The 23,554-nt window shown below is 43.1% G+C and overlaps 1 protein-coding gene across 2 annotated transcripts in view; it reads right to left on the bottom strand.

Annotated features, from left to right (window-relative positions):
• Positions 1-23,554, bottom strand: part of LOC134336934 (SWI/SNF-related matrix-associated actin-dependent regulator of chromatin subfamily B member 1) — a 118,700-nt gene that overhangs the window by 89,671 nt on the left and 5,475 nt on the right. The window contains exon 3 of one of the 2 annotated variants that reach the window (XM_063031609.1): positions 12,854-12,983. In XM_063031609.1, coding sequence (XP_062887679.1) covers positions 12,854-12,983 — 130 coding nt within the window. The remainder of the gene's footprint in view (positions 1-12,853; positions 12,984-23,554) is intronic. The other variant, XM_063031610.1, reaches the window with a different exon arrangement.

Raw genomic sequence — 23,554 nt, 5'->3', positions numbered from 1 at the left:
CACTGAAGCCCCGTTGAGCCAAAGCCTTCCTATTCTGACTCCCTCTACTCTGACGCCCGCTCTATAAAGCTGTTTCCTTTTTAAATTCTTCCCACCGGTCTAACTAGCTGACATCCACATGTCTGCACAGTCATGCCTTGATCAAACCACCAAAGAAAAAATGCTCTCCTTTTAAATTCTTCCTGCCTGTCTAACTCGCTGACATCCATGCGCCTGCATAGTTGTGCCTTGATCAAACTGCCAAAGAAAAAATGCTCTCCTTTTAAATTCTTCTCGCCCCGGGAGAGGAAAGATCCAGTTATCGTGGTCCACGTGGGTACCAGCAACATAGGTGGAACAAGGACAGAGGTTCTGCTGAGGGAATTTGAGCAGCTGGGGACTAGATTAAAAAGCAGAAGCAAAAAGTTGTTGATCTCTGGATTACTACCTGGCCACATGCATATTGGTATAGGGTCAAGAAGATTAGAGAGTTAAATGTGAGGCTCAAGGATTGGTGTGGGAGGTGGGTTTGAATTCACAGGAAATTGGCACCAGTATTTAGGAAGGAGGGAACTGTACCAATGGGACGGGTCCCACCTGAAACGTGATGGGATCTGGATCTGAACAAATTGCGTAACTAGGGGTGTTGATAAGGCTTTAAACTAAATAGTAGGAGGGCAGGTTCACCAGATTGAAGAAGTATGTATAAAGTAAAAAAGAAATATGTGGATAAAGATAAAGAAAAAACAAAAGATAAAAAAAAGTAAGAGTGGAGTGAAGAAAAGTCAAGTGCAAAAGAGTAAAAGATTACAAGATTTTAAAAGCACCATGAGTGCAAGCGTACTTAATCTGAATGCCCGTAGCATTCAAAACTAGGACAGTGAACTTGTGGCACAAATCAGTACAAACAGGTATTATTTAGTGGCCATTACAGAGACTTGGTTGCAGGTTGGAGAGGATTGTAAATTAAATAAAAGACTTATCCATAAGATAAGGATGCACAGAATTGGGGGTGATGATTTAGCATGGATAGAGGATTAGTTAACTAATAGAAAGTTGGGATACATGGTGTTACTCTGGTTGGCAATCAGTGGTGAGTGGTGGGCCACAGGGGTCAGTGCTGGGCCCGCAACTGTTCGTGATATACATTAACAATACAGAAGAGTGGACCGAGTGTAGTGTATCTAAGTTTGTTGATGATACTAAATTGAACGGAAAAGCAAATTGTGCAGAAGATACGGAGAGTCTGCAGAGAGATATAGATAGGTTAAGTTAGTGAGCAAGGGTCTGGCAAATGGAATATAATGCTGGTAAATGCGAGGTCATCCACTTTGGAAGGAAAAATGGAAGATCAGATTATTACTTAAGTGGTAAATAATTGCAACATGCTGTTGTGCAGAGGGACTGGGAGTGCTTGTGCATGAATTGCAAAAGGTTGGTTTGCAGGTGCAGCAGGCTATCAACAAGGCAAATGGGACGATGGCCTTCATTGCTAGAGGGATTGAATTTAAGACCAGGGAGGTTATGTTGCAACTATACAGGGTACTGGTGAGACCGCACCTGGAGTACGGCATGCAGTTCTGATCTCCTTACTTGAGGAAGGATATACTGGCTTTGGAGGGAGAGGAAGTTCACCAAGTTGAGTCCAGAGATGAGATGAGGTGAGATTGAGTCACCTGGGACTGTATCACTGGAATTCAGAAGAATGAGAGGAGATCTTATTGAAACATATAAAATTATGAAAGGGATAGCTAAGATAGAGGCAGGAAAGTTGTTTCCGCTGATAGGTGAGACTGGAAATAGGGGACATAGCCTCAAGACTCCGGAGATGAGGAGGAACTGCTTTTCCCAAGGGTTGGTGAATCTGCAGAATTCTCTGCCCAATGAAGCAGTGGAGGCCACCTCAGTTAAAAAAAAATTAAGACAAGTTTGGATAGATTTTTGCATAGTAGGGGAATTAAGGGTTATGGGGAAAAGGCCGGTAGTTGGAGATGAGTCCATGGCCAGATCAGCCATGATCTTATTGAATGGCGGAGCAGGCTCGACGGGCTAGATGGCCGACTCCTGCTCTATTTCTTAAGTTCTTGTGGTAGTTCTTAAGTTCCAGTGCTTTGGCATGCCAGCTAAGAAGCAGGCAAGGACATACACGATGAACGGGCATGTACAATGAAAGGCAGGGCCTGAGCAGAGTTGAAGAACAGAAAAACCTTGCTGTATAAGTGGATTGTTGACTGACAAAGTGATGAAGAAGGCATATGGCACACTTAGATTCATCGAATGGGGAAGTACCAGAATTGGGACATCACAGCTGTATAAAATGTTGGTGAGACAACTACGAGTACTATGTGCAGTTTTTGTCAACAGGGATATCGAGGAGCAGATGGGAGCAGATCCTGGAAAGGTGTAATAATAACAGAGTTGTTGTGGTGGGAGATTTTAATTTCCCAAATATCGATTGGCATCTCCCTAGAGCAAGGGGTTTAGATGGGGTGGAGTTTGTTAGGTGTGTTCAGGAAGGTTTCTTGACACAATATGTGGATGAGCCTACAAGAGGAGAGACTGTACTTGATTTGGTATTGGGAAATGAACCTGGTCAGGTGTTAGATCTCTCAGAGGGAGAGCACTTTGGAGATAGTGATCATAATTCTATCTCCTTTACAACAGCATTGGAGAGAGAAAGGAACAGACAAGTTAGAAAAGCATTTAATTGGAGTAAGGGGAATTATGAGGCTATCAGGCAGGAAATTGGAAGCTAAAATTGGGAACAGATGTTCTCAGGAAAAGTACAGAAGAAATGTGGCAAATGTTCAGGGGATATTTGGGTGGAGCTCTGCATAGGTACGTTCCACTGAGAAAGGGAAGTTATGGTAGGGTACAGGAACGGTGGTGTACAAAGGAAGTAATAAATCTAGTCAAGAAGAAAAGCTTACAAAAGGTTCAAAGAGTTAGGAAATGTCAGGGATCCAGAAGATTATAAGGCTAACAGGAAGGAGCTTAAAAAGGAAATTAGGGGAGCCAGAAGGGGCCATGAGAAGGCCTTGGCAGGCAGGATTAAGGAAAACCCCAAAGCATTCTACAAGTACGTGAAGAGCAAACGGTTAAGATGTGAAAGAATAGGACCTATCAAGTGTGACAGTGGGAAAGTGTGTATGGAACCAGAGAAAATAGCAGAGGTACTTAATGAATACTTCAGTATTCACTATGGAAAAGGATCTTGGTGATTGTAGTGATGACTTGCAGCAGACTGAAAAGCTTGAGCATGCAGATATTAAGAAAGAGGATGTGCTGCAGCTTTTGGAAAGCATCAAGTTGGATAAGTCGCCGGGACAGGATGAGATGTACCCCAAGCTACTGTGGGAGGCGAGGGAGGAGATTGCTGAGCCTCTGGCGATGATCTTTGAATCATCAATGGGGACCGGAGAGGTTCTGGAGGATTGGAGGGTTGCAGATGTTGTTCCTTTATTCGAGAAAGGGAGTAGAGGTAGCCCAGGAAATTATAGACCAGCAAGTCTTACTTCAGTGGTTGGTAAGTTGATGGAGAAGATCCTGAGAGGCAGGATTTATGAACATTTGAAGAGGCATAATATGATTAGGAATAGTCAGCATGGCTTTGTCAAGGGCAGGCCGTGCCTTTTGAGCCTGATTGAATTTTCTGAGGTGACTAAACACATTGATGAAGGAAGAGCTGTAGATGTAGTGTATATGGATTCTAGCAAGACATTTGATAAGGTATCCCATGCAAGGCTTATTGAGAAAGTAAGAAGGCATGGGATCCAAGGGAGCATTGCTTTGTGAATCCAGAAATGGCTTGCCGACAGAAGGCAAGGAGTGGTTGTAGACAGGTCATATTCTGCATGGAGGTCGGTGATCAGTGGTGTGACTCAGGGATCTGTTCTGGGACCCTTACTCTTTGTGATTTTTATAAATGACCTGGATGTGGAAGTGGAGGGATGGGTTCGTAAGTTTGCTGATGACACAAAGTTTGGAGGTGTTGTGGATAGTGTGGAAGGATGTCAGGGGATACAGCGGGACATTGATAGGATGCAAAACTGGGCTGAGAACTGGCAGATGGAGTTTAACCCAGATAAGTGTGAAGTGGTTCATTTTGTTAGGTCAAATATGATGGCAGAATATAGTATTAATGGTAAGACTCTTGGCAGTGTGCAGGATCAGAGGGATCTTGGGGTCCGAGTTCATAGGACGCTCAAAGCAGCTGCGCAGGTTGATGCTGTGGTTAAGAAGGCATACTGTGTATTGGCCTTCATTAATTGTGGAATTGAATTTAGGAGCTGAGAGGTAATGTTGCAGCTGTATAGGATCCTGGTCAGACTCCACTTGGAGTACTGTGCTCAGTTCTGGTTACCTCAGTACAGGAAGGATGTGGAAGCCATAGAAAGGGTGCAGAGGAGATTTACAAGGATGTTGCCTGGATTGGAGAGCATGCCTTATGAAAGCAGGTTGAGTGAACTCGGGTTTTTCTCCTTGGAATGACGGAGGATGAGAGGTGACCTGATAGAGGTGTATAAGATGATGAGAGGCATTGATCGTGTGGATAGTCAGAGGCTTTTTCCAAGGGCTGAAATGGTTGCCACAAGAGGACACAGGTTTAAGGTACTAGGGAGTAGGTACAGAGGATATGTCAGGGGTAAGTTTTTTTATTCAAGAGAGTGGTGAGTGTGTGGAATGGGTTGCCGGCAACGGTGGTGGAGGCGGGTACGATAGGGTCTTTTAAGAAACTTTTATATAGGTACATGGACATTAGAAAAATAGAGGGCTATGGGGAACTCTGGTAATTTCTAAGGTAGATACATGTTCGGCAAAACTTTGTGAGCCAAAGGGCCTGTATTGTGCTATAGGTTTTCTATGTTTCAATGTAACATACTATAGGATAGATGTGATTAAGCTGGAGAGATTGTAGAAAAGATTTTTAAGACAGTGCCCGAATTGGAGGGCTTGAGTTATAGGGATGGGCTGGGGCTGATTTCCCTGGAAATGATGGTAGCTGAGGGATGAACTTGCACACTCAGTGGCCACTTTATTAGGTACAGACCATAAGTAGTAGAGGAGTGGAACCTGGTATTCTGTTACTGTAGTCCATTTACTTCAAGGGTCGATGTATGTTCAGAGATGCTCTTCTGCACACTCCTATTGTAATATTTGGCTATTTGAGTTATAGTCGCCTTTTGGTCAGTTTTGAATGAGTCTAGCTGTTCTCCTCGGAACTCTCTCATTATCAAGGCATTTTGCCCACTGAACTGCCGCTCACCGTATGTTTCTTTGCTTTTGGCATCATTCCTGTAAACTCTAGAGACTGTGCATGAAAATGTCAGATTAGCAGTTTCTGAGATACTCCAACCACCTTGTCTGTCATCAGCAATCATTCCACAGTCAAAGTCACTCAGATCACACCTCTTCACCATGCCGATGTTTGGTCTGAAGAACAAATAAACCTCTTGACCATGTCTGCATGCTTTTATGCACGGAGTTGGCTGATTAGATATTTGCATTAATAAACAGGTGTACAGGTATATAAGTATATAAATTCATAAGGAGTACAAATAAGATGGATGATTACAGTATCTTTTCCAAGGGCAGGAATGTCTAAACTTAAAGGGAGTGGATTTCAGGTAAGAGAGAAGAAAGATTTGAAGGGAATGCAGGGACAAGTTTTTCACACACAGAGGAGAGTGTGTAAATGGAAGGAGCAGCCAGGACATTTTAGATGAGAAAAGATGTGGCAGAGATGGAGAAACAGGAAGAAAGAGGTGGCATCATTACAAGACACAGGGTGAAAAGAGGTGTAGTCTAAGAGGTTGTAGGAGTCAGTGGGTATATGTAGATAGTTTACCTCCTAAGATGGAGGCAGGTAGATCTAAAAAAGGGCAAGAAGTGTCAGAAATGTTCTATGTGAGTTTGAGAGCAAGGGGCAGGAAAGAAACTGTTGATGTTTCATGTCAAAAAGAGTGGAAATGGCAAATATAAAGAGAGGGAGTTAACCTGAGGAGGAGTGAAAACTGACAGGCAGGTTGCACCAGACAAAGGCTATCTTAAGTAGATGCAGGCTCAATGTGTGGGAAAAAGGTATGGTTTAGGACAAACAATGCATGAGATTGGTGATGATCTGTCTGTGTTAGGACAGTGCAAGATACAAACAATTCCCAGGGTACAGACTGGAACTGGAATATATCAGGGCTTGAGAAAGGTTAGTATACCACTTCCCACACTGGGGTGGTGATAGGTACAGCAGCTAACTGCGAAGTTCCAATGTAGACTGCACCATGATGATCGATGGGAAGGGACTTATCCTAGCTGGAGGCCCATGACAAGTAGTGCTCTGCAGTGATGTATGACCTGTATGAAAATGTAGATGGGTGAGTTAGTATGTTTGCAGGCAATATGAAGATTGCTGGTGTTGTGAACAGTGTAGAAGACTAATAAAAGATACAGCAGGATATAGTTTAATTAGAAAATATAGGCATAGAAATGGCAGATGGAGCCTAGTCCAACCAAATTTGAGGAGTAGTACATCAGGAGATCAAATGAAAAGAAATAGTGCACAATTAATGGCAGGACCCTTAAAAGAGTTGATAATGTAGGGGAATTTTGTGATCCAAGTCCATTGCCCCCGAAAGTGGCTCCATAGGTTGGGAGGGTGGAAAAAAAGAAGGGCACATGGCATACTTGCCTTGATTACACAGGGAATTGAGTTCTAGAGTCAGGACGTTATGTCAGAATCAGATTTAATATCACTGGCATATGTTGTGAAATCTATTGTTTCATGGTAGCAGTACATTGAAATACATAATAAAAAATATATTAAATTTTGAAAACTAAATTAGTGTAAAAAGAGAAGGGAAAAGGTACTCGATGAGAAGAGGGCATGTCCAGAGTGATTGGGGGAGGGGGTGCGTGGAGTCCTTGATGTTGGACGCCACATTTTTGAAGCATCGCCTTTGAAGGTGTCCTCAATGCTGGGAAGGCGAATGCCCATGATGGAGGTGGCTGAGTTTACAAATTTCTGCAGCTTTTTCTGATCCTGTGCAATGGCTCCTCCATACTAGGATGTACTTTCTTCGTAATGGCACTTGTGTGCTGGTCCCAGAACAGATCCTCTCCAACTCCCAATGAGGACTGGCTCAAGGATCTCTGGTTTCCTCCTCCTGCAGTCAATAATCAGCTCCCTGGTCTGGCTAATATTGAGTGAGAAGTTGTTGTTGTGGCATCACTCAGCCAGATTTTCAATCTCCCTCCGATATATTGATTAGTCACCAACTTTGATGCACCCAATGACAATGGTGTTGTCAGCAAACTTAAATATGGCATTGGAGCAGTACTTAGCCTCTCAGTCATAAGTATAAAGAGAGTAAAGCTAGGGTTAAGCACATAACTTTGTGGTGCACCTGTGCTGATGCAGGTTGTGGAGGAGATGTTGTTGCCAATCTGAATTGACAGGGGTCTGCAAGTGAGGAAATCGAGGATCCAGTTGCACAAGGAGGTATTAAAGCCAAGATCTTGAAACATATTGTTTTGTTTTGAGGGGATGATGGTATTGAATGATGAGCTGTAGTCAATGAAGAGCATCCTGATGAATGCATCTTTGCTGTTCAGATGTTCCAGGGTTGAGTGAAGAGCCAATAAAATGGCATCTGCTTTTGACTTGTTGTGACGGTAGGCAAATTGGAGCAGATTCAAGTCGGTTCTCAGGCAGGAGTGGATATGTTTAATTAAAAACCTCTCAGAGAGGACGTAAGAGCTACTGGGCAAGCATAATTGAGGCAGGTTGCCATCATTCCCACAATCCAGATTGAGAAGTTGCAGAACCTGGGCCTCTGTACCTCTCTCTGCAATTGGACCCTCGACTTCCTAACCGGAAGACCACAATCTGTGCGGATTAGTGATACCATATCCTCTTTGCTGACGATCAACACCTCAGGGGTGTGTGCTTAGCCCACTGCTCTACTCTCTATATACACATGACTGTGTGGCTAGGCATAGCTCAAATACCAGCTATAAATCTGCTGACAATACAACCATTGTTGGTAGAATCTCCGGTGATGACGATAAAGCATACAGGAGTGAGATATGCCATCTACTGGAGTGGTGCCGCAACAGCAACCTGGCACTCAACGTCAGTAAGACAAAAGATTGTGATTGTGGACTTCAGGAAGGGTAAGACGAAGGAACACATACCAATCCTCATAGAGAGATCAGAAGCGGAGAGAGTGAGCAGCTTCATGTTCCTGGGTGTTAAGATCTCTGAGAATCTAACCTGGTCCCAACATATCGATGTAGTTATAAGGAAGGCAAGACAGCGGCTATACTTTATTAGGAGTTTGAAGAGATTTGGCATGTCAACAAATACACTCAAAAACTTCTATAGTTGTACTGTGGAGAGCATTCTGACAGGCTGCATCACTGTCTGGTGTGGAGGGGCTACTAAACAGGACCAAAAGAAGCTGCAGAAGGTTGTAAATCTAGTCAGCTCCATCTTGGGTACTAGCCTACAAAGTACCCAGGATATCTTCAGGGAGCGGTGTCTCAGAAAGGCAGCGTTCATTATTAAGGACCTTCAGCACCCAGGGCATGCCCTTTTCTCACTGTTACCATCAGGTAGGAGGTACAGAAGCCTGAAGGCACACACTCAGCGATTCAGGAACAGCTTCTTCCCCTCTGCCATCCGATTCCTAAATGCACAGTGAACCCATGAACACTACCTCACTTTTTTAAAAATACACAGTATTTCTGTTTTGCACATTTTTAAAAAATCTATTCAATATATGTAATTACTTTTTATTTATTATTATTTTTTCCTCTCTGCTAGATTATGCATTGCATTGAACTGCGGCTGCTAAGTTAACAAATTTCACGTCACATGCTGGTGATAATATAACCTGATTCTGTACTTCTTAGGCACCAGGAGAACTGAAGCCTGCTTGAAGCAGAAGGGTATGTCAGACTGCCAAAGCGAGAGGTTAGTCATCGGTGAACACTCTAACCAGTTGATCAGCACAGGTCTTCAGTACTCAGCCAGTACCCCATCTGAGCTGGATGCTTTTTGTGGGTGCTGTATTTAGATGCGCGTAACATTTGAAATAAGGTGGACAAACTCATAGCGCAATAAGAGATTGGTCGGTATGACTTCGTGGGCATCACTGAGTCGTGGCTGAAAGAAGGCCATAGTTGAGAGCTTAACGTCAAAGGACATACTTTGTATCGCAAGGACAGGCAGGAAGGCATAGGTAGTGGTGTGGCTCTGTAAGTAAGAATTGCAATTACTCCTTTAGGAAGAGGTGGCATAGGGTAAGAGAATGTTGAATCTTCGTGGGTGGAGTTAAGAAACTGCAAGGGTAAAAAAAAAATCATTATGGGAATCATATATAGACCTCCAAACAGTAGCCAAGATGTGGGATCTGGAAAAAGGCATGTAATAAGGGTAATGACACAATTGTAATGGGGACTTCAATATGCAAGGGAATTTGGAAAATCAGGTTGGTGTCGAATCGCAAAGGAGAGAATTTTGTTGAATGCCTATGAGATGGCTTTTTAGAGCAGCTTGTGTTTGAGCCTACTTAGGGAACGGCCATCTTAGATTGGGTATTGTGTAATAACCCATATCTTATTAGGGAGCTTAACGTAAAGGAATCCATAGGAAGCAGTGATCATAATTTGATTGAATTCATAATGCAATTTGAGAGGGAAAAGCACAACTCACATGTATCAGTATCACAATGGAATAAAGGGAACTACAGAGGCATGAGAGAGGCACTTGCCCAGGTGGACTGGAGGAGGATACTGGCAGGGATGACAGCAGAGCAGAGATGGCTGAAGTTTTTGATAAGAATTCACAAGGTGCAGGAGAGATATGTCCCACAGAGGAATAAGTTCTCAAATGGCAGGGGTAGGCAACCATGGCTAACAAAGGAAGTTAAGAACTGCATAAAAGCCAAGGAAAGGGCATATAAGGTACCAAAAGTGAGTAGGAAGTTGGGTGGTTGGAAAGCTTTTAAAATCCAACAAAAGGCAACTAAAAAAGCTATAAGAAGGTTAAAGATGATATATGAGGTCAGACGAAGCAATATAAAGCAGGATACCAAAAGTTTTTTCAGTTAAAGAGTAGAAGGGAGGTGAGAGTTGATATTGGGCTACTGGAAAATTATGCCAGTGAGATAGTAATGGGGGAGAAAAATGGCATCTGAACTTAATGGGTATTTTGAATCAGTCTTCACTGTGGAAGACACTAGTAGTGTACCAAAGGTCCGTGCGTGTCAGGGAGTAGGAGTAAGTGTCATTGCTGTTGCAAAGGAAAAAGTACCAGACAAACTTAAAGGTCTTAAGGTGGATAAGTCACCTGGACCAGATGAACTACATCCCAGAGTCCTGAGAGAGGTTGCTGAAGAGATAACAGATGCATCGGTCATGATCTTTCAAGAATCACTTGACTCTGGCATGGTCCCGGAGGACTGGAAGATTGCAAATGCCACTCCACTCCTAAAGGAGGAAGGCAAAAGAAAGGAAATTATAGGCTAGTTAGCCTAACCTCAGTGGTTGGCAAAGTGTTGGGGGTCTCTTATTAAGGATGAAGTTTTGTGGTACTTGGAGACTAACGATAAAATAAGTCAAAGTCAATATGGTTTCTGTAAAGGGAAATCTTGCCTGGCAAATCTGTTTGAATTCTTCCTGGAAGTAACAAGCAGGATGTACAAAGAAGAGGCAGTGGACATCATTTACTTGGATTTTCAGAAGGCATTTGATAAGATGCCACATACGAGACTGCCTAACAAGATAAAATTCTATGGTTTTACAGGAAAGATACTGACATGGATAGCGGAATGGCTGACTGTGGGAATAAAAGGGGCCTCTTTCATTTGGCTGCCGATGACTAGTGGTGTTCCTCAGAGGTCAGTATTGGGACCACTACTTTTCACATTGTTTGTCAATGATTTAGATAATGAAATTGCTGGCTTTGTAACTATGTTTGTGGACGGTATGAAGATAAGTGGAGGGGTAGGTAGTGCTAAGGAAGGAATGCAATTGCAGCAGGACTTAGAGAAATTGGAGGAATGGGCAAAAAAGTGGCAGGTGGAATACAGTGTTGGGAAATGTATGATAATGCATTTTGGTAAAAGGAACAATAGTGCGGGCTATTATCTAAATGGGGAGAAGGTTCAAACATCAGAGGTGCAGATGGACTTTGGAGTCCTTGTACAAGACTCCCAGGTTAATTTACAGGTTGAGTCTGTGGTAAAGAAGACAAATGCAATGTTGGCATTTATTTCAAGGGGAATAGAATACCATAACAAGGAGATAATACTGAGATAATAAGACCTGAGTAAGGCCCCACTTAAAAGTACTGTCAACAGTTTTGGACTCCACATCTCAGAAAGGATGTGTTGTCATTGAAGAGAGTCCAGAGGAGGTTCATGAAAATGATCCCGGCAATGAAGGGGTTAACATATGAGGAGCGTTTGGGAGCTTTGGACCCAAGAATGAGGGAGGATCTCATTGAAACCTCCTGAATGTTGAAAGGACTAGATCGGGTGGATGTGAAAGGATGTTTCCTCTGGTGGGGTTATCCAGAACAAGGGGGCACAGCTTCAAAGTTAAGGGGTGACCCTTTAGAACAGAGGGGAAGGAGGAATTTTTTTAGCCAGAGTGTAGTAAATCTGTGGAATGCTCTGCCACAGACTGTGGTGGAGGCCAGGTCCGTGTATATGTTTAAGGTGGAAGTTGATCATTTCCTGATAGGTCAGGGCATCAAAAGACATGGCGAGAAGGCAGATGTGGGATCTGGGATCAACTATCATGGAGTGGCAGAGCAGACTCAATGAACTGAATTGCCTAATTCTGCTCCTGTCTTATACTCTTATGTACCCCTGGTGCTCTTCATGTAATATAGCTGCTGTTGTGCCTCTTTGTAATTGCATCTATATGTTGGGCCCAGGATAGATCCTTAGAGATGTCAATACCCAGGAACAAATTGATCACCCTTTCCACTTTTGATCCTTCGACAAGGACTGGTGTGTTCCCTCAACTTCTCCTTCTTAAAGTACACAATCAATTCCTTGGTCTTACTGAAGTTGAGTGCAAGGTGGTCGCTGTGACAATCGCGTTGATCTATCTCGTTCCTTTGCTGTTACAACTTTATGAAACTCCAGTTAGGCTGTATCTGGAGTATTGCATTGCATTCTGATCACCCGATTATAGGAAGAATGTGGAGACTTTGGAGAGGGTGCAGAAGAGATTTACCAGGATGCTACCTGGATTAGAGGATGGCTAAACTCGGGTTGTTTTCTCTGGAGTTGCAGAGGCTGAGAGAAGATCTGACAGAAGTTATGAGAGGCATAGATAGAGCAGACTGCCAGTATCAGTCCTGAAGAAGAGCTTCAGCCCAAACATTGGCTGTTACTCATTTCCATGGATGCTGCCTGACCTGCTGAGTTCATCCAGCACTTCGTGTGCATTGACCCAGTATTGTTTTCCAAGGGCTGAAGTATGTAATGCCAGAGGATACGTATGTAATGTGTGAGGAAGGGTGGCGGTAAGTTCAAAGAATAAGTGTGGGGTACGTTTTTTTTTAAACACAGAATGGTGGCTGTTTGGAATGTACTGCCTGGACTGTTGGTGAAGGCAAATATGATGGTCAAGAAACCCTTAGATTAGCACATGAATGTGCAGAAAATAGAGGAATATATATATTTTGATTAGATTTAGTTTGGACAGAAGAGATTAGTTTAGTTGGGACATTTGTTTACCAGTTTAATTACGGGCTGAAGGGACCGTTCCCATGTGTACTGTTTAATGTTCTACGACTGAACAGAGAAAACAGACTACCTGAGATGGTGACGGGTTAGACAATGTTAAGTAGCAACTATACCTGAGGTAGGAAGGGGGTTCCGTGCTGATTGAGATGGCCTTGTACTTTTCATCATTACCTTCCAGGATTTCTTCAACTTCTGCAGCCTTAAGAAGCGTCACACTGGTAGCTAAAGTGGTATAACCATGATCTGATCAATTAAAAAAAACACAACATAAATACTTGAAATGTACCTTTTGATCAAAACTTCTAAAATTGAAAGCTATATCAAGGTGATATTTTAGTGCTTCAATCGTAAATGCCTCTCTTCAGCAACTCAGAACAGAGAGGGTCTGCAGCTCTAAGGCCTCAGTGGGCAGCAGCGAGAATCCCTTTAATGTTCCCCTCCAAAAACCTCCAATCTCTGTGAAGCCTCCCTGGCAGCTGTGGATTACCGGCCAAATGTAGCAGGAAACTACCTGCAGCACACACAAAATGCTGGAGGAACTCAGCAGGCCAGGCAGCGTCTATGGAAAAGAGTACAGTCGACGTTTCAGCCTGCTGAAGGGTCTTGGCCTGAAACGTCAACTATACTCTTTTCCACAGATGTTGCCTGGCCTGCTGAGTTCCTCCAGCATTTTGAATTGAATTGACTTTATTTCTTACATCCTTCACATACATGAGGAGTAAAAATCTTTACCTTACATCTCTGTCTAAATGTGCAATCATAGTGATTTATAATAACTTATAATAAATAGAACAGTCAATGTAATACAGAGTACACTCAAATCAGCATGAGTTCATTAGTCTGATGGCCTGGTGGAAGAAGCTGTCCCAGAGCCTGTTGGTCCTGGCTTTTATGCTGTGGTACCGTTTCCCGGATGGTAGCAGCTGGAATAGATTGTGGCTGGGGTGACTCGGGTCCCCAATGATCCTATGGGCCCTTTTTACACACCTGTCTTTGTAAGTATCCTGGATCATGGGAAGTTCACAACTACATATGCACTGGGCTGTCCGCACCACTCTCTGCAGAGTCCTGTGATTAAGGGAGGTACAGTTCCCATACCAGGCAGAGATGCAGCCAGTCAGGATGCTCTCAATTGTGCCCCTGTAGAAAGTTCTTAGTATATGGGGGGCCCATACCAAACTTCCTCAACCGTCTGAGATGAAAGAGGCGTTGTTGTTCCTTTTTCACCACATAGCTGGTGTGTAAAGACCACATGAGGTCCCGGTGATGTGGATGCCGAGGAACTTAAAGCTGTTTACCCTCTCAACTCCAGATCCACTGACGGTTAGGCCATCTCCATTCCTTCTGTAGTCCACAACCAGCTCCTTTGTTTTTGCGACATTGAGGAAGAGGTTGCTTTCTTGACACCACTGTGTCAGAGAGATGACTTCTTCCCTGTAGGCCACCTCGTTATTGTTTGAGATAAGGCCAATCAATGTCGGCAAATTTAATTAGCAGATTAGAGCTGTGGGTGGCGATACAGTCATGGCTATACAGGGAGTAAAGGAGGGGACTCAGTACACAGCCCTGAGGGGCTCCTATATTGAGAGTCAGAGGGCTGGAGGTGAGGGAGCCCACTCTTATAACCTGCTGGTGATCTGACAGGAAGTTCAGGATCCAGCTGCACAAGGCAGGATCAAGGTCAAGGTCTCTGAGCTTCATGTAGAGCCTGGATGGAACTATGGTGTTGAATGCTGAACTGTAGTCCAAGAATAGCATTCTCCTAAGCATCCTTCTCCAGATGTGTAAGAGCGGTATGTAGAGCAGTGGCTATTGTGTCATCTGTTGATCAGTTGTGTCGGTAGGTGAAACGGTTGTGTATGTTGCTTGGATTTCCAGCAACTGCAGATTTTCTCTTGTTTGTGAAGAAATTACCTGCAATCTTGTTGTTACCTTTTACCCCAAGAGAAGCTGCAACCACACTCCCACCGTGAGTGACCATCTTGACCTGTGACATCATCTGACCCCATCCTTTCTTTTATCTTCAAGTTCAAGTTTAATTGTCATTCAATCATACTCGTGAATACGGTGAAAGAAACCAGCCTTTTTCTGGGACCAAGGTGCAAAACACAGTACCAACAGCCACACAGAATACATACAGCACAAATCGTTACGATAGTAGAAAAACATAGAGTCACAAAAAATAGAAGTATAGCTTACACAGACCAGCACATTCCTAGCCAGCTTCATTTGTTCTACACTGCAGGAATTTCAAGTGATCCAACTTGCAAGACAGATTACATTATGGGCTTGTCTCAATTTAAAAACATTCTCATTCTTTTTTCCAAACCCTTCCAGAGGCATCAGTCTCAGAATCCATAGCTGTGGCCAATCCAACAACCTCCTGAGTTTGTAGATGACACAAAGTTGACAGTGTTATGGACAATGACAAAGGTCGTCTAACACAACAGCAGGATATTGATCTGAGTGAAAGTTGGGTGGAGCATTAGCAGACAGAATTTAACCCTGACAAGTCTGAGGTGATGCATTCTGTGAAGTCAAATGGGGATAGGATATACATAGTAAAAAGGTGGACAGTAAGAAATGTTGATGAAAAGAGGAACCTTCTGTACAAGTCCAAGATTCTGTGGAAGTAACAGCACAGGTTGATAGGGTGAAGGCAAGATTGGGCACACTTGTCTTCGTAGGTCAAGGGAACAGAATGTGAAAATTGGAACTTTAATTTGCAAATTTATAAACACTAGCATTTGGAATAACATATTTCAGTTCTGGTAATCATATAACTAAAGGAACATTATCATTGTGCTAGAGAGAGTACAGAGGAGATTCACAAAGATGTTGTTTCCTTTGGAGATCTTTAGATATGGGGAGAGATTGGATAGGCTGTGTTAATTTTTCCTAAAATAAAAGAGGTTGATTATGGAAGCTATAGATAGGGTAAGTTGACAAAATCTTTTTCCTGTTATATGGGGGTCAAAATCAGGAGGATGTAATTTTAAGGATTAGATCTGAGGGCTAAGTTTCTTTGTATAGATAGAGCAGTTATACTGCGTACACTCTGCGGAGGAGTTACTGTAGTCAAGTGCAATTATGAAATGTGAGAGGCATTTACAGTGATACTTAAATAGGCACAAAAGATATCATCCCAATGTAGGTAAACAGAATTATTGTAGATGGGTAACAAGTCTAGATTAGACGTGTGGATGAAGGGCCCCTTTCTGTGCTGTACAACTTTATTACTATCTACAAACTTCAAATTGTGACCTCTGGGTTACTCCTGAATGTTGCTGCTCCACCATGCCTTCATTGCCAACACCCGAATGCACCCCCTTAACAACACTCCTCCCTGTCTGAGAAGACTCCTCAATACCAATCACTGGACACAGCTTTTGAACCTCTGCTGCAATATCTCCAGATATGGCTTGCTATAAATGATCAGATTCATAAAGTCATAGGGTTATAGAGCATCATCCTGTCTATTGCCATTCTCCTACCCATCTTTCCTTGAAGACTTACTGATCATGACATCCCCCCTCTCTGAGTCTCTCCACCTTTTGACCTGGTGCTCTGGATCCAATCCCCTTGACAAATAAGTTTAAACCCTTCCGAGTACCTGGAGCACAAAGACACTTACATCAGGATGCTTCTCATTGACTACGACTCAGCCTTTAACACCATACTACCAAACTGCTGACTGTCAAGCTCCACAGACTTGGTCTCAGTACATCAACCTGTAATTGGATTTTGGACTTCCACACTAGTTGAAACTAGGCAAGTGCACATCAACCACCCGCTTCCCCAACCCTGAACACCGGTGTCCCACAGGGGTGTGTACTGAGCCCACTTCTCGACTCTCTCTTTCTTCCCCGACGACTGCGTTCCTGCTCATGCTACAAACTCAATCATCAAATTTGCAGACGACATAACTGTGATTGGCCTGTGATTGTGTTACCACAAACAATAACGAACCTGCATGTAGAAAGGAGACGCTGAAACTGTTCAATTGATGCAGGAACTACAACCTATCACTCAACATCAAGAAGACAAAAGACAAGATCAGGGATGTCTTGGATCAGGTCCACAGCATTCTAAAGGAGGAAGTGAGCAGGTGGAAGTCTTGGTACACATTCTACCAATGACATCGGCTGGAAAAGAGATTTTAGGAAGCGAGGTAGAAAGCTGAGAAACAGGACCTGCAGGGTAGTGGTGTCTGGATTGCTGCCTGTGCTATGCACCAGAGAGGGTAAGAATAGGATGATTTGGCAGATGAATGTGTGCTGAGGAACTTGTGCAGGGGACAGGGGATCAGATTTATGGATCATTAGGAGTGCTTATGGGGAAGGTACGACCTGTACAAAACGGATGGGATTTACCTGAACCCAGGGGCAACAATATCTTTGCAGGCAGGTTTGCTACAGCTGTTTGGGAAGGTTCAAACTAATTTGGCAGGAGAGTGGGAACAGGAGTGACAGTGCTGAAGATGAGGTAGTTGGTTCACAAACAGAGGCAGTATGTAATGAGACTGCTAGCAAGGAAAGGCTGATGATAAAGATTCCAGTCAACTATATGAGTTGTAATGTAAAAAGCAGACAAAATCGAAAAGGGTGAACACTTGCTTTGGCAAGTAAGGTGAAAATAAATCCCAAGGGTTTCTACCGTTATAATACCAAAAGGATAGTGAGGGATAAAATTGGTCCCTTAGAGAATCAGAGTGGACAGCTATGCATGGAGCCAAAAGAGATGGGGGAAATTCTGAACAATTTCTTTTCTTTGGTATTCACTACGGAGAAGGATATTGAATTGTGTGAGATAAGGGAAACAGTAGGGAAGTTATGGAAACTATGATGATTAAAGAAGAGGAAGTACTGGAGCTTTTAAGGAATATAAAAGTGGATAAGTCTCTGGGTCCTGACAGGATATTCCCTAGGACCTTGAGGGAAGTTAGTGTGGAAACAGCAGGGGCTCTGACAGAAATATTTCAAATGTCATTAGAAACGGGGATGGTGCCGGAGGATTGGCGTATTGCTCATGTTGTTCCATTGTTTAAAAAGGGTTCTAAGAGTAAACCTAGCAATTATCAGCCTGTGAGTTTGATGTCAGTGGTGGGTAAATTGATGGAAAGTATTCTTAGAGATGGTATATATAATTACCTGGATAGACAGGGTCTGATTAGGAACAGTCAACATGGATTTGTGCATGGAAGGTCATGTTTGACAAATCTTATTGAATTTTTTGAAGAGGTTACTAGGAAATTTGACGAGGGTAAAGCGGTGGATGTTGTCTATATGGACTTCAGTAAGGCCTTTGACAAGGTCCCACACGGAAGGTTAGTTAGGAAGTTTCAATCGTTAGGCATTAATATTGAAGTAGTAAAATGGTTCAGCAGTGGCTGGATGGGAGATGCCAGAGAGTGGTGGTGGATAACTGTTTGTCAGATTGGAGGCCGGTGACTAGTGGTGTGCCTCAGGGATCTGTCCTGGGTCCAATGTTATTTGTCATATACATTAATGATCTGAATGATGGGGTGGTAAATTTGATGAGTAAGTATGCAGATGATACTAAGATAGGTGGAGTTGTGGATAATGAAGTAGGTTTTCAAAGCTTGTAGAGAGATTTAGGCCAGTTAGAAGAGTGGGCTGAAAGATGGCAGATGCAGTTTAATGCTGATAAATGTGAGGTGCTACATTTTGGTAGGACTAATCAAAATAGGACATACATGGTAAATGGTAGGGCACTGAAGAATGCAGTAGAACAGAGGGATCTAGGAATAATGGTGCATAGTTCCCTGAAGGTGGAATCTTATGTGGATAGGGTGGTGAAGAAAGTCTTTGGTATGCTAGCCTTTATAAATCAGAGCATTGAGTGTAGGAGTTGGGGTGTAATGTTGAAATTGTACAAGGCATTGGTGAGGCCAAATCTGGAGTATTGTGTACAGTTCTGATCACCGAATTATAGGAAAGATGTCAACAAAATAGAGAGAGTACAGAGAAGATTTACTAGAACGTTACCTGGGTTTCGTCACCTAAGTTACAGAGAAAGGTTGAACAAGTTGGGCCTTTATTCTTTGGAATGCAGAAGGTTGAGGGCGGACTTGATAGAGGTATTTAAAATTATGAGGGGGATAGACAGAGTTGACATGGATAGGCTTTTTCCATTGAGAATGGGGAGATTCAAACAAGAGGACATGAGTTGAGAGTTAAAGGGCAAAAGTTTAGGGGTAACATGAGGGGGAACTTCTTTACTCAGAGAGTGGTAGCTGTGTGGAACGAGCTTCCAGCAGAAATGGTTGAGGGAGGTTCGATGTTGTCGTTTAAAGTTAAATTGGATAGCTATATGGACAGGAAAGGAATGGAGGGTTATGGGCTGAGTGCAGGTCGGTGGGACTAGGTGAGAGTAAGAGTTTGGCACGGACTAGAAGGGCCGAGATGGCCTGTTTCCATGCTAAAATTGTTATATGGTTATATGGTTATACGACTGAAGGTGCTATATTTGAATGTACAGAGTTTATGGGATAAGGTAAATAAACTTGCAGCAGTTATAGATTGGCATGTATGATGTTGTGGGTGTCACAGAATCATGCCTGAAAGAAGATTATATCTTTGAGCTTATCGTCCCAGGATACACAGTGAAAGGACAGGCAGGAAGACAGAGGGGGTAGCAAGGCTCTGTTGGTAAAAAATGAAATCAAGTCATTAGAAAGAGGTGACATAGGGTTGGAAGGTATTAAATCGTTGTGGGTAGAGCTAAGGAACTGCAAGGGTAAAAAGACACTGATGGAAGTTACAGAGTAAAGATGTGGTCTACAAATTACAACAGGAGATAGAAAATGCATGCCAAAAGGGCAATTTTACGATAATCATGGGAGATTTCAATATGCAGGCAGTTTTGAAAATTAGGTTGGTGCTGGATCCCAAGAGGGGGAATTTCTGGAACACCTACAAGATGACTTTTTAGAACAGCTCGTGTTTGAACCACTAAGGGATCAGCTATTCTGGATTGCGTGTTGTGCAATGAACCTGAATTAGAGTGCTTAAGGTAAAAGAACCCTTTGGGGACGAGAAATCATAATATGATAGAATTCATCCTGAAATTTGAGGAGAAGCTAAACTGAGACGTATCAGTATTATAATGGAGTAAAGTAATTACAAAGACATGAGAGAGGGGCTAGCCAAAACTGATTGGGAAAAAAAACACTTGGAAAGGAATGATGGCAGAGCAGCAATGGCTGGAATTTCTGGGAGCAATTTGGAAGGCTCTGGAAAATGACACCAGAGGTAGAAATGGGGGACAAGGAAATTGCAGATGAACTTATTAGGTAGTTTGCATATCTTCGAAAGTATCAAGGGGCAGAAGTGTGTGAAGTTGCCATTACTAAGGGGAAGGTTCTTGGGAAACTGAAAAGTCTACAGTAAGTCACTTGGACCAGATGGTATACATCCCAGGGTTCTGAAAGAGGCAGCTATGGAGATTATAGAGGCATTAATAATGATGTTTCAAGAGTCAATTAATTCTGGCATGGTTCCAGAGGAATGGAAAATTGCAAATGTCACTCCACTCTTCAAGAAGGGGAGAGGCAGAAGAAATGAAATTATAGGCCAGTTAGCCTGACTTCAGTGGTTTGGAAGATATTGGAGTCGATTGTTAAAGATATAGTTTCGAGGTACTTGGAAGCACATGATAAAAACAGGCCGTAGTCAGCATGCTTTTCTTAAGGGAAAATCAAGCCTGACAAATTTGTTGGAATTCTTTGAAGAAATAACAAACAGGGTAGACAAAGGACAATGAGTGGATGTTAACACGAGGAAATCTGCAGATGTTGGAAATTCAAGCAACACGCACAAAAAATGCTGGTGAACGCAGCAGGCCAGGCAGCATCTATAGGAAGAGGTACAGTTGATGTTACGGGCCAAGACCCTTCGTCAGGACTAACTGAAAGAAGAGATAGTAAGTGGATGTTATGTACTTGGATTTTCAGAAGGCCTTTGACAAGGTGCCACACATGAGGCTGCTTAAGAGGTTAACAGCCTATGGCATTAGAGGAAAGATACCAGCATGGATAAAGGATTACCTGATTAGCAGCAGGAAAACAGTGAGAATAAAGGGAGCCTTTTCTGGTTGGTGGCCAGTGACTACTGGTGTTCCACAGGGGTCTGTGCTGGGGCTGCTTCTTTTTACATTATAATTATTAGGATAATGGAATTGATAGCTTTGTGGCCAAGTTTGCATATGATACAAAGATAGGTAGAGGGGCAGGTAGTTTTGAGGAAGTAGGGAAGCTACAGAACGACATAGACAGATTAGGAGACTGGGCAACAAAATGACAGTGTCGGGAAGTGTATGGTTGTGCACTTTGATAGAAGAAATAAAACCATCGACTATTTTCTAAATGGAGAGAAAATTCAAAAGTCTGAGGTGAAAAAGGACTTGGGAGTCTCATTCAGGATCCCCTAACGTTTAATTTGCAGGTTGAGACAGTGGTGAGGAAGGCAAATGTGATGTTAGCATTCACCTTGAGAGGACTGGAATATAAAAACAACAATGTGACATTGTGACTTTATAAAGCACTGATGAGGCTTCACTTGGAGTATTGTGAGCAATTCTGGACCAGAGGACACAGCTTCAGAATAGAGGTGTATCTTTTAGGAACGGAGATGAGGAGGAATTTCCTTAGCCAGACGTTGAACCTGTGGAATTCAATGCCACAGGCAGCTGTGGAGGCCAGGACTGTATATTTAGGACAGAGGTTGATAGATTCTTGATTGGTCAGGGCATGAAGGGATATGGGGAGAAGGCAAGAGATTGGGGATGAGAGGAAAATTGGACCAGCCATGATGAAATGGCAGAGCAGACTTAATGGGACAAATGGCCTAATTCTGCTCCTATGTTTTATGGTCTTATAAAAGCTCGTATGTAAAGCTGAGACTTTATAAAGCATTGGTGAGGCCTCACATGGAGTATTGAGAGCAGTTTTGGTCTCCTTATCTTAGAAAGGATGCACTGAGATTGGAGAGGGTTCAAAGAAGGTTCAGGGAAATGATTCCGGATTGAAAGGCTTGTCATGTGTGGAGCACGTGATGTTTCTGAGCCTCTGCTCACTGGAATTCAGAAGAATGAGAGGTGATGTAATTGAAATCTGCCGAATGTCAGAAGGTCTCGACAGGATGGATGTGGAGAAACTGGTTCCCATGATGGGGGAGCCTAAGACCAGAGGACCCGGACTCAGAATAGAGGGGCACTCTTTTAGAATGGAGATGAGGAGGAACTTCTTTAGCCAGAGAGTGGTGAGTCTGTAGAATTCTAGTGACTAATGGTGTTCCTCAGAGGTCATAATTGGGCCTGCTACTTTTCACATTGTTTGACAATGATTTGAATAATGGAATTGATGGCTTTGTGGCTAGGTTTGTGGATGATACGAAGATAGGTGGAAGGGTAGGTAGTGCTGAGGAAGCAATGTGATTGTGGCAGGACTTAGACAAATTGGAAGAATGGCAAAAAAAGTGGCAGATGGACTACAATGTTGGGAAATGTATGATAATGCATTTTGGTAAAAGGAACAACAGTGCAGATTATTATGTAAATAGAGAGAAGTTTCAAACATCAGAGGTACAGAGGAACTCAGGAGTCCTCATGCAAAACTCCTAGAAGGTTAATTTACACTTTTACAGGTTGAGTTTGAGGTAAAGAAGGCAAATGCAATGTTTGCATTTATTTCAAGGAGAATAGAATATAAAAGCAATGAGATAATGCTGAGCCTTTATAAGACACTAGTCAGGCAGCACTTGCAGTACTGTCAACAGTTTTGGGCCTCATATCTCAGAAAGGGTGTGTTGTCATTGGGGAGAGTCCAGAGGAGGTTCATGAGGATGATTCTGGGAAGGAAGGGGTTAACATACGAGGAGCTTTTGGCAGCAGATGTTGAAAGGACTAGATAAACTGAATGTGGAGAGGATGTTTCCTGTGGTAGAATATCCAGAATTAGAGTATACAGTCTCAAAATTGAGGGGTGACCTTTTAGAACAGAGGTAAGGTGGTATTTTTTTTAAGCCAGAGAATATTGAATCTGTGGAATGCTTTGCCACAGAGTGAGGTGGAGGCGTAGTCTGTGGGTATACTTAAGGCAGAAGTTGTTAGTTTCCTGATCGGTCAGGGCATCAAAGGATATGGCGAGAAGGCAGGTGTGTGGGGTTGAGTGGGATCAGGATCAGCCATGATGGAACGTTGGAGCAGACTCGATGGGCTGAATGGCCTAGTTCTGCTCCTATGTCCTATGGCCTGACTATTGCTCTGCTTGACCATCCTTCCTCGCTGAGCCTTGGAGTCATCCACCGTGGCACTGACTTAACTGCTGCTGTTATGCCCTAACAGGCCATCCTCCCCAACAGTATTCAAAGTGGTATACTTGCTGCCTAGGGGACTGGCCACAAGGAAACCCTGCACTATCTGCCTGCTCCCTCTCGCTTTCCTGGTAGTCACCCAACTATTTACAGCTTGCACCTGAGATACGACCACCTCACTAAACACCTGTCTATCATGCTCGCAACATCTTGGATGATCCTAAATACATCCAATTCCAGCTCCTTAATGTAATCAGTCAGGAGCTGCAGCCAACACACTTACAACAGCTGAAGTCACTAGGGATACTGGCTGTGTACCTGATCTCCCATATCCTGCAGCAGGACCATGTCTCAACTGCCATCCTGGCCACAGTAATTCTTATGAAAATGGTATATTTCATTATTTAAAACTTGAATTCTGATGTCCAGTGCCATTTCAAATCTGCTATTTACTTTCCAAAGTGCTCTCTCCCACAGCCT

Source organism: Mobula hypostoma, chromosome 23 (genome assembly GCF_963921235.1).
Source record: "Mobula hypostoma chromosome 23, sMobHyp1.1, whole genome shotgun sequence".
NCBI classification, from domain to species: domain Eukaryota; kingdom Metazoa; phylum Chordata; class Chondrichthyes; order Myliobatiformes; family Myliobatidae; genus Mobula; species Mobula hypostoma.
Note: the sequence above shows the minus strand (reverse complement) of the source record. Positions and strands in the feature narration are given on the sequence as shown.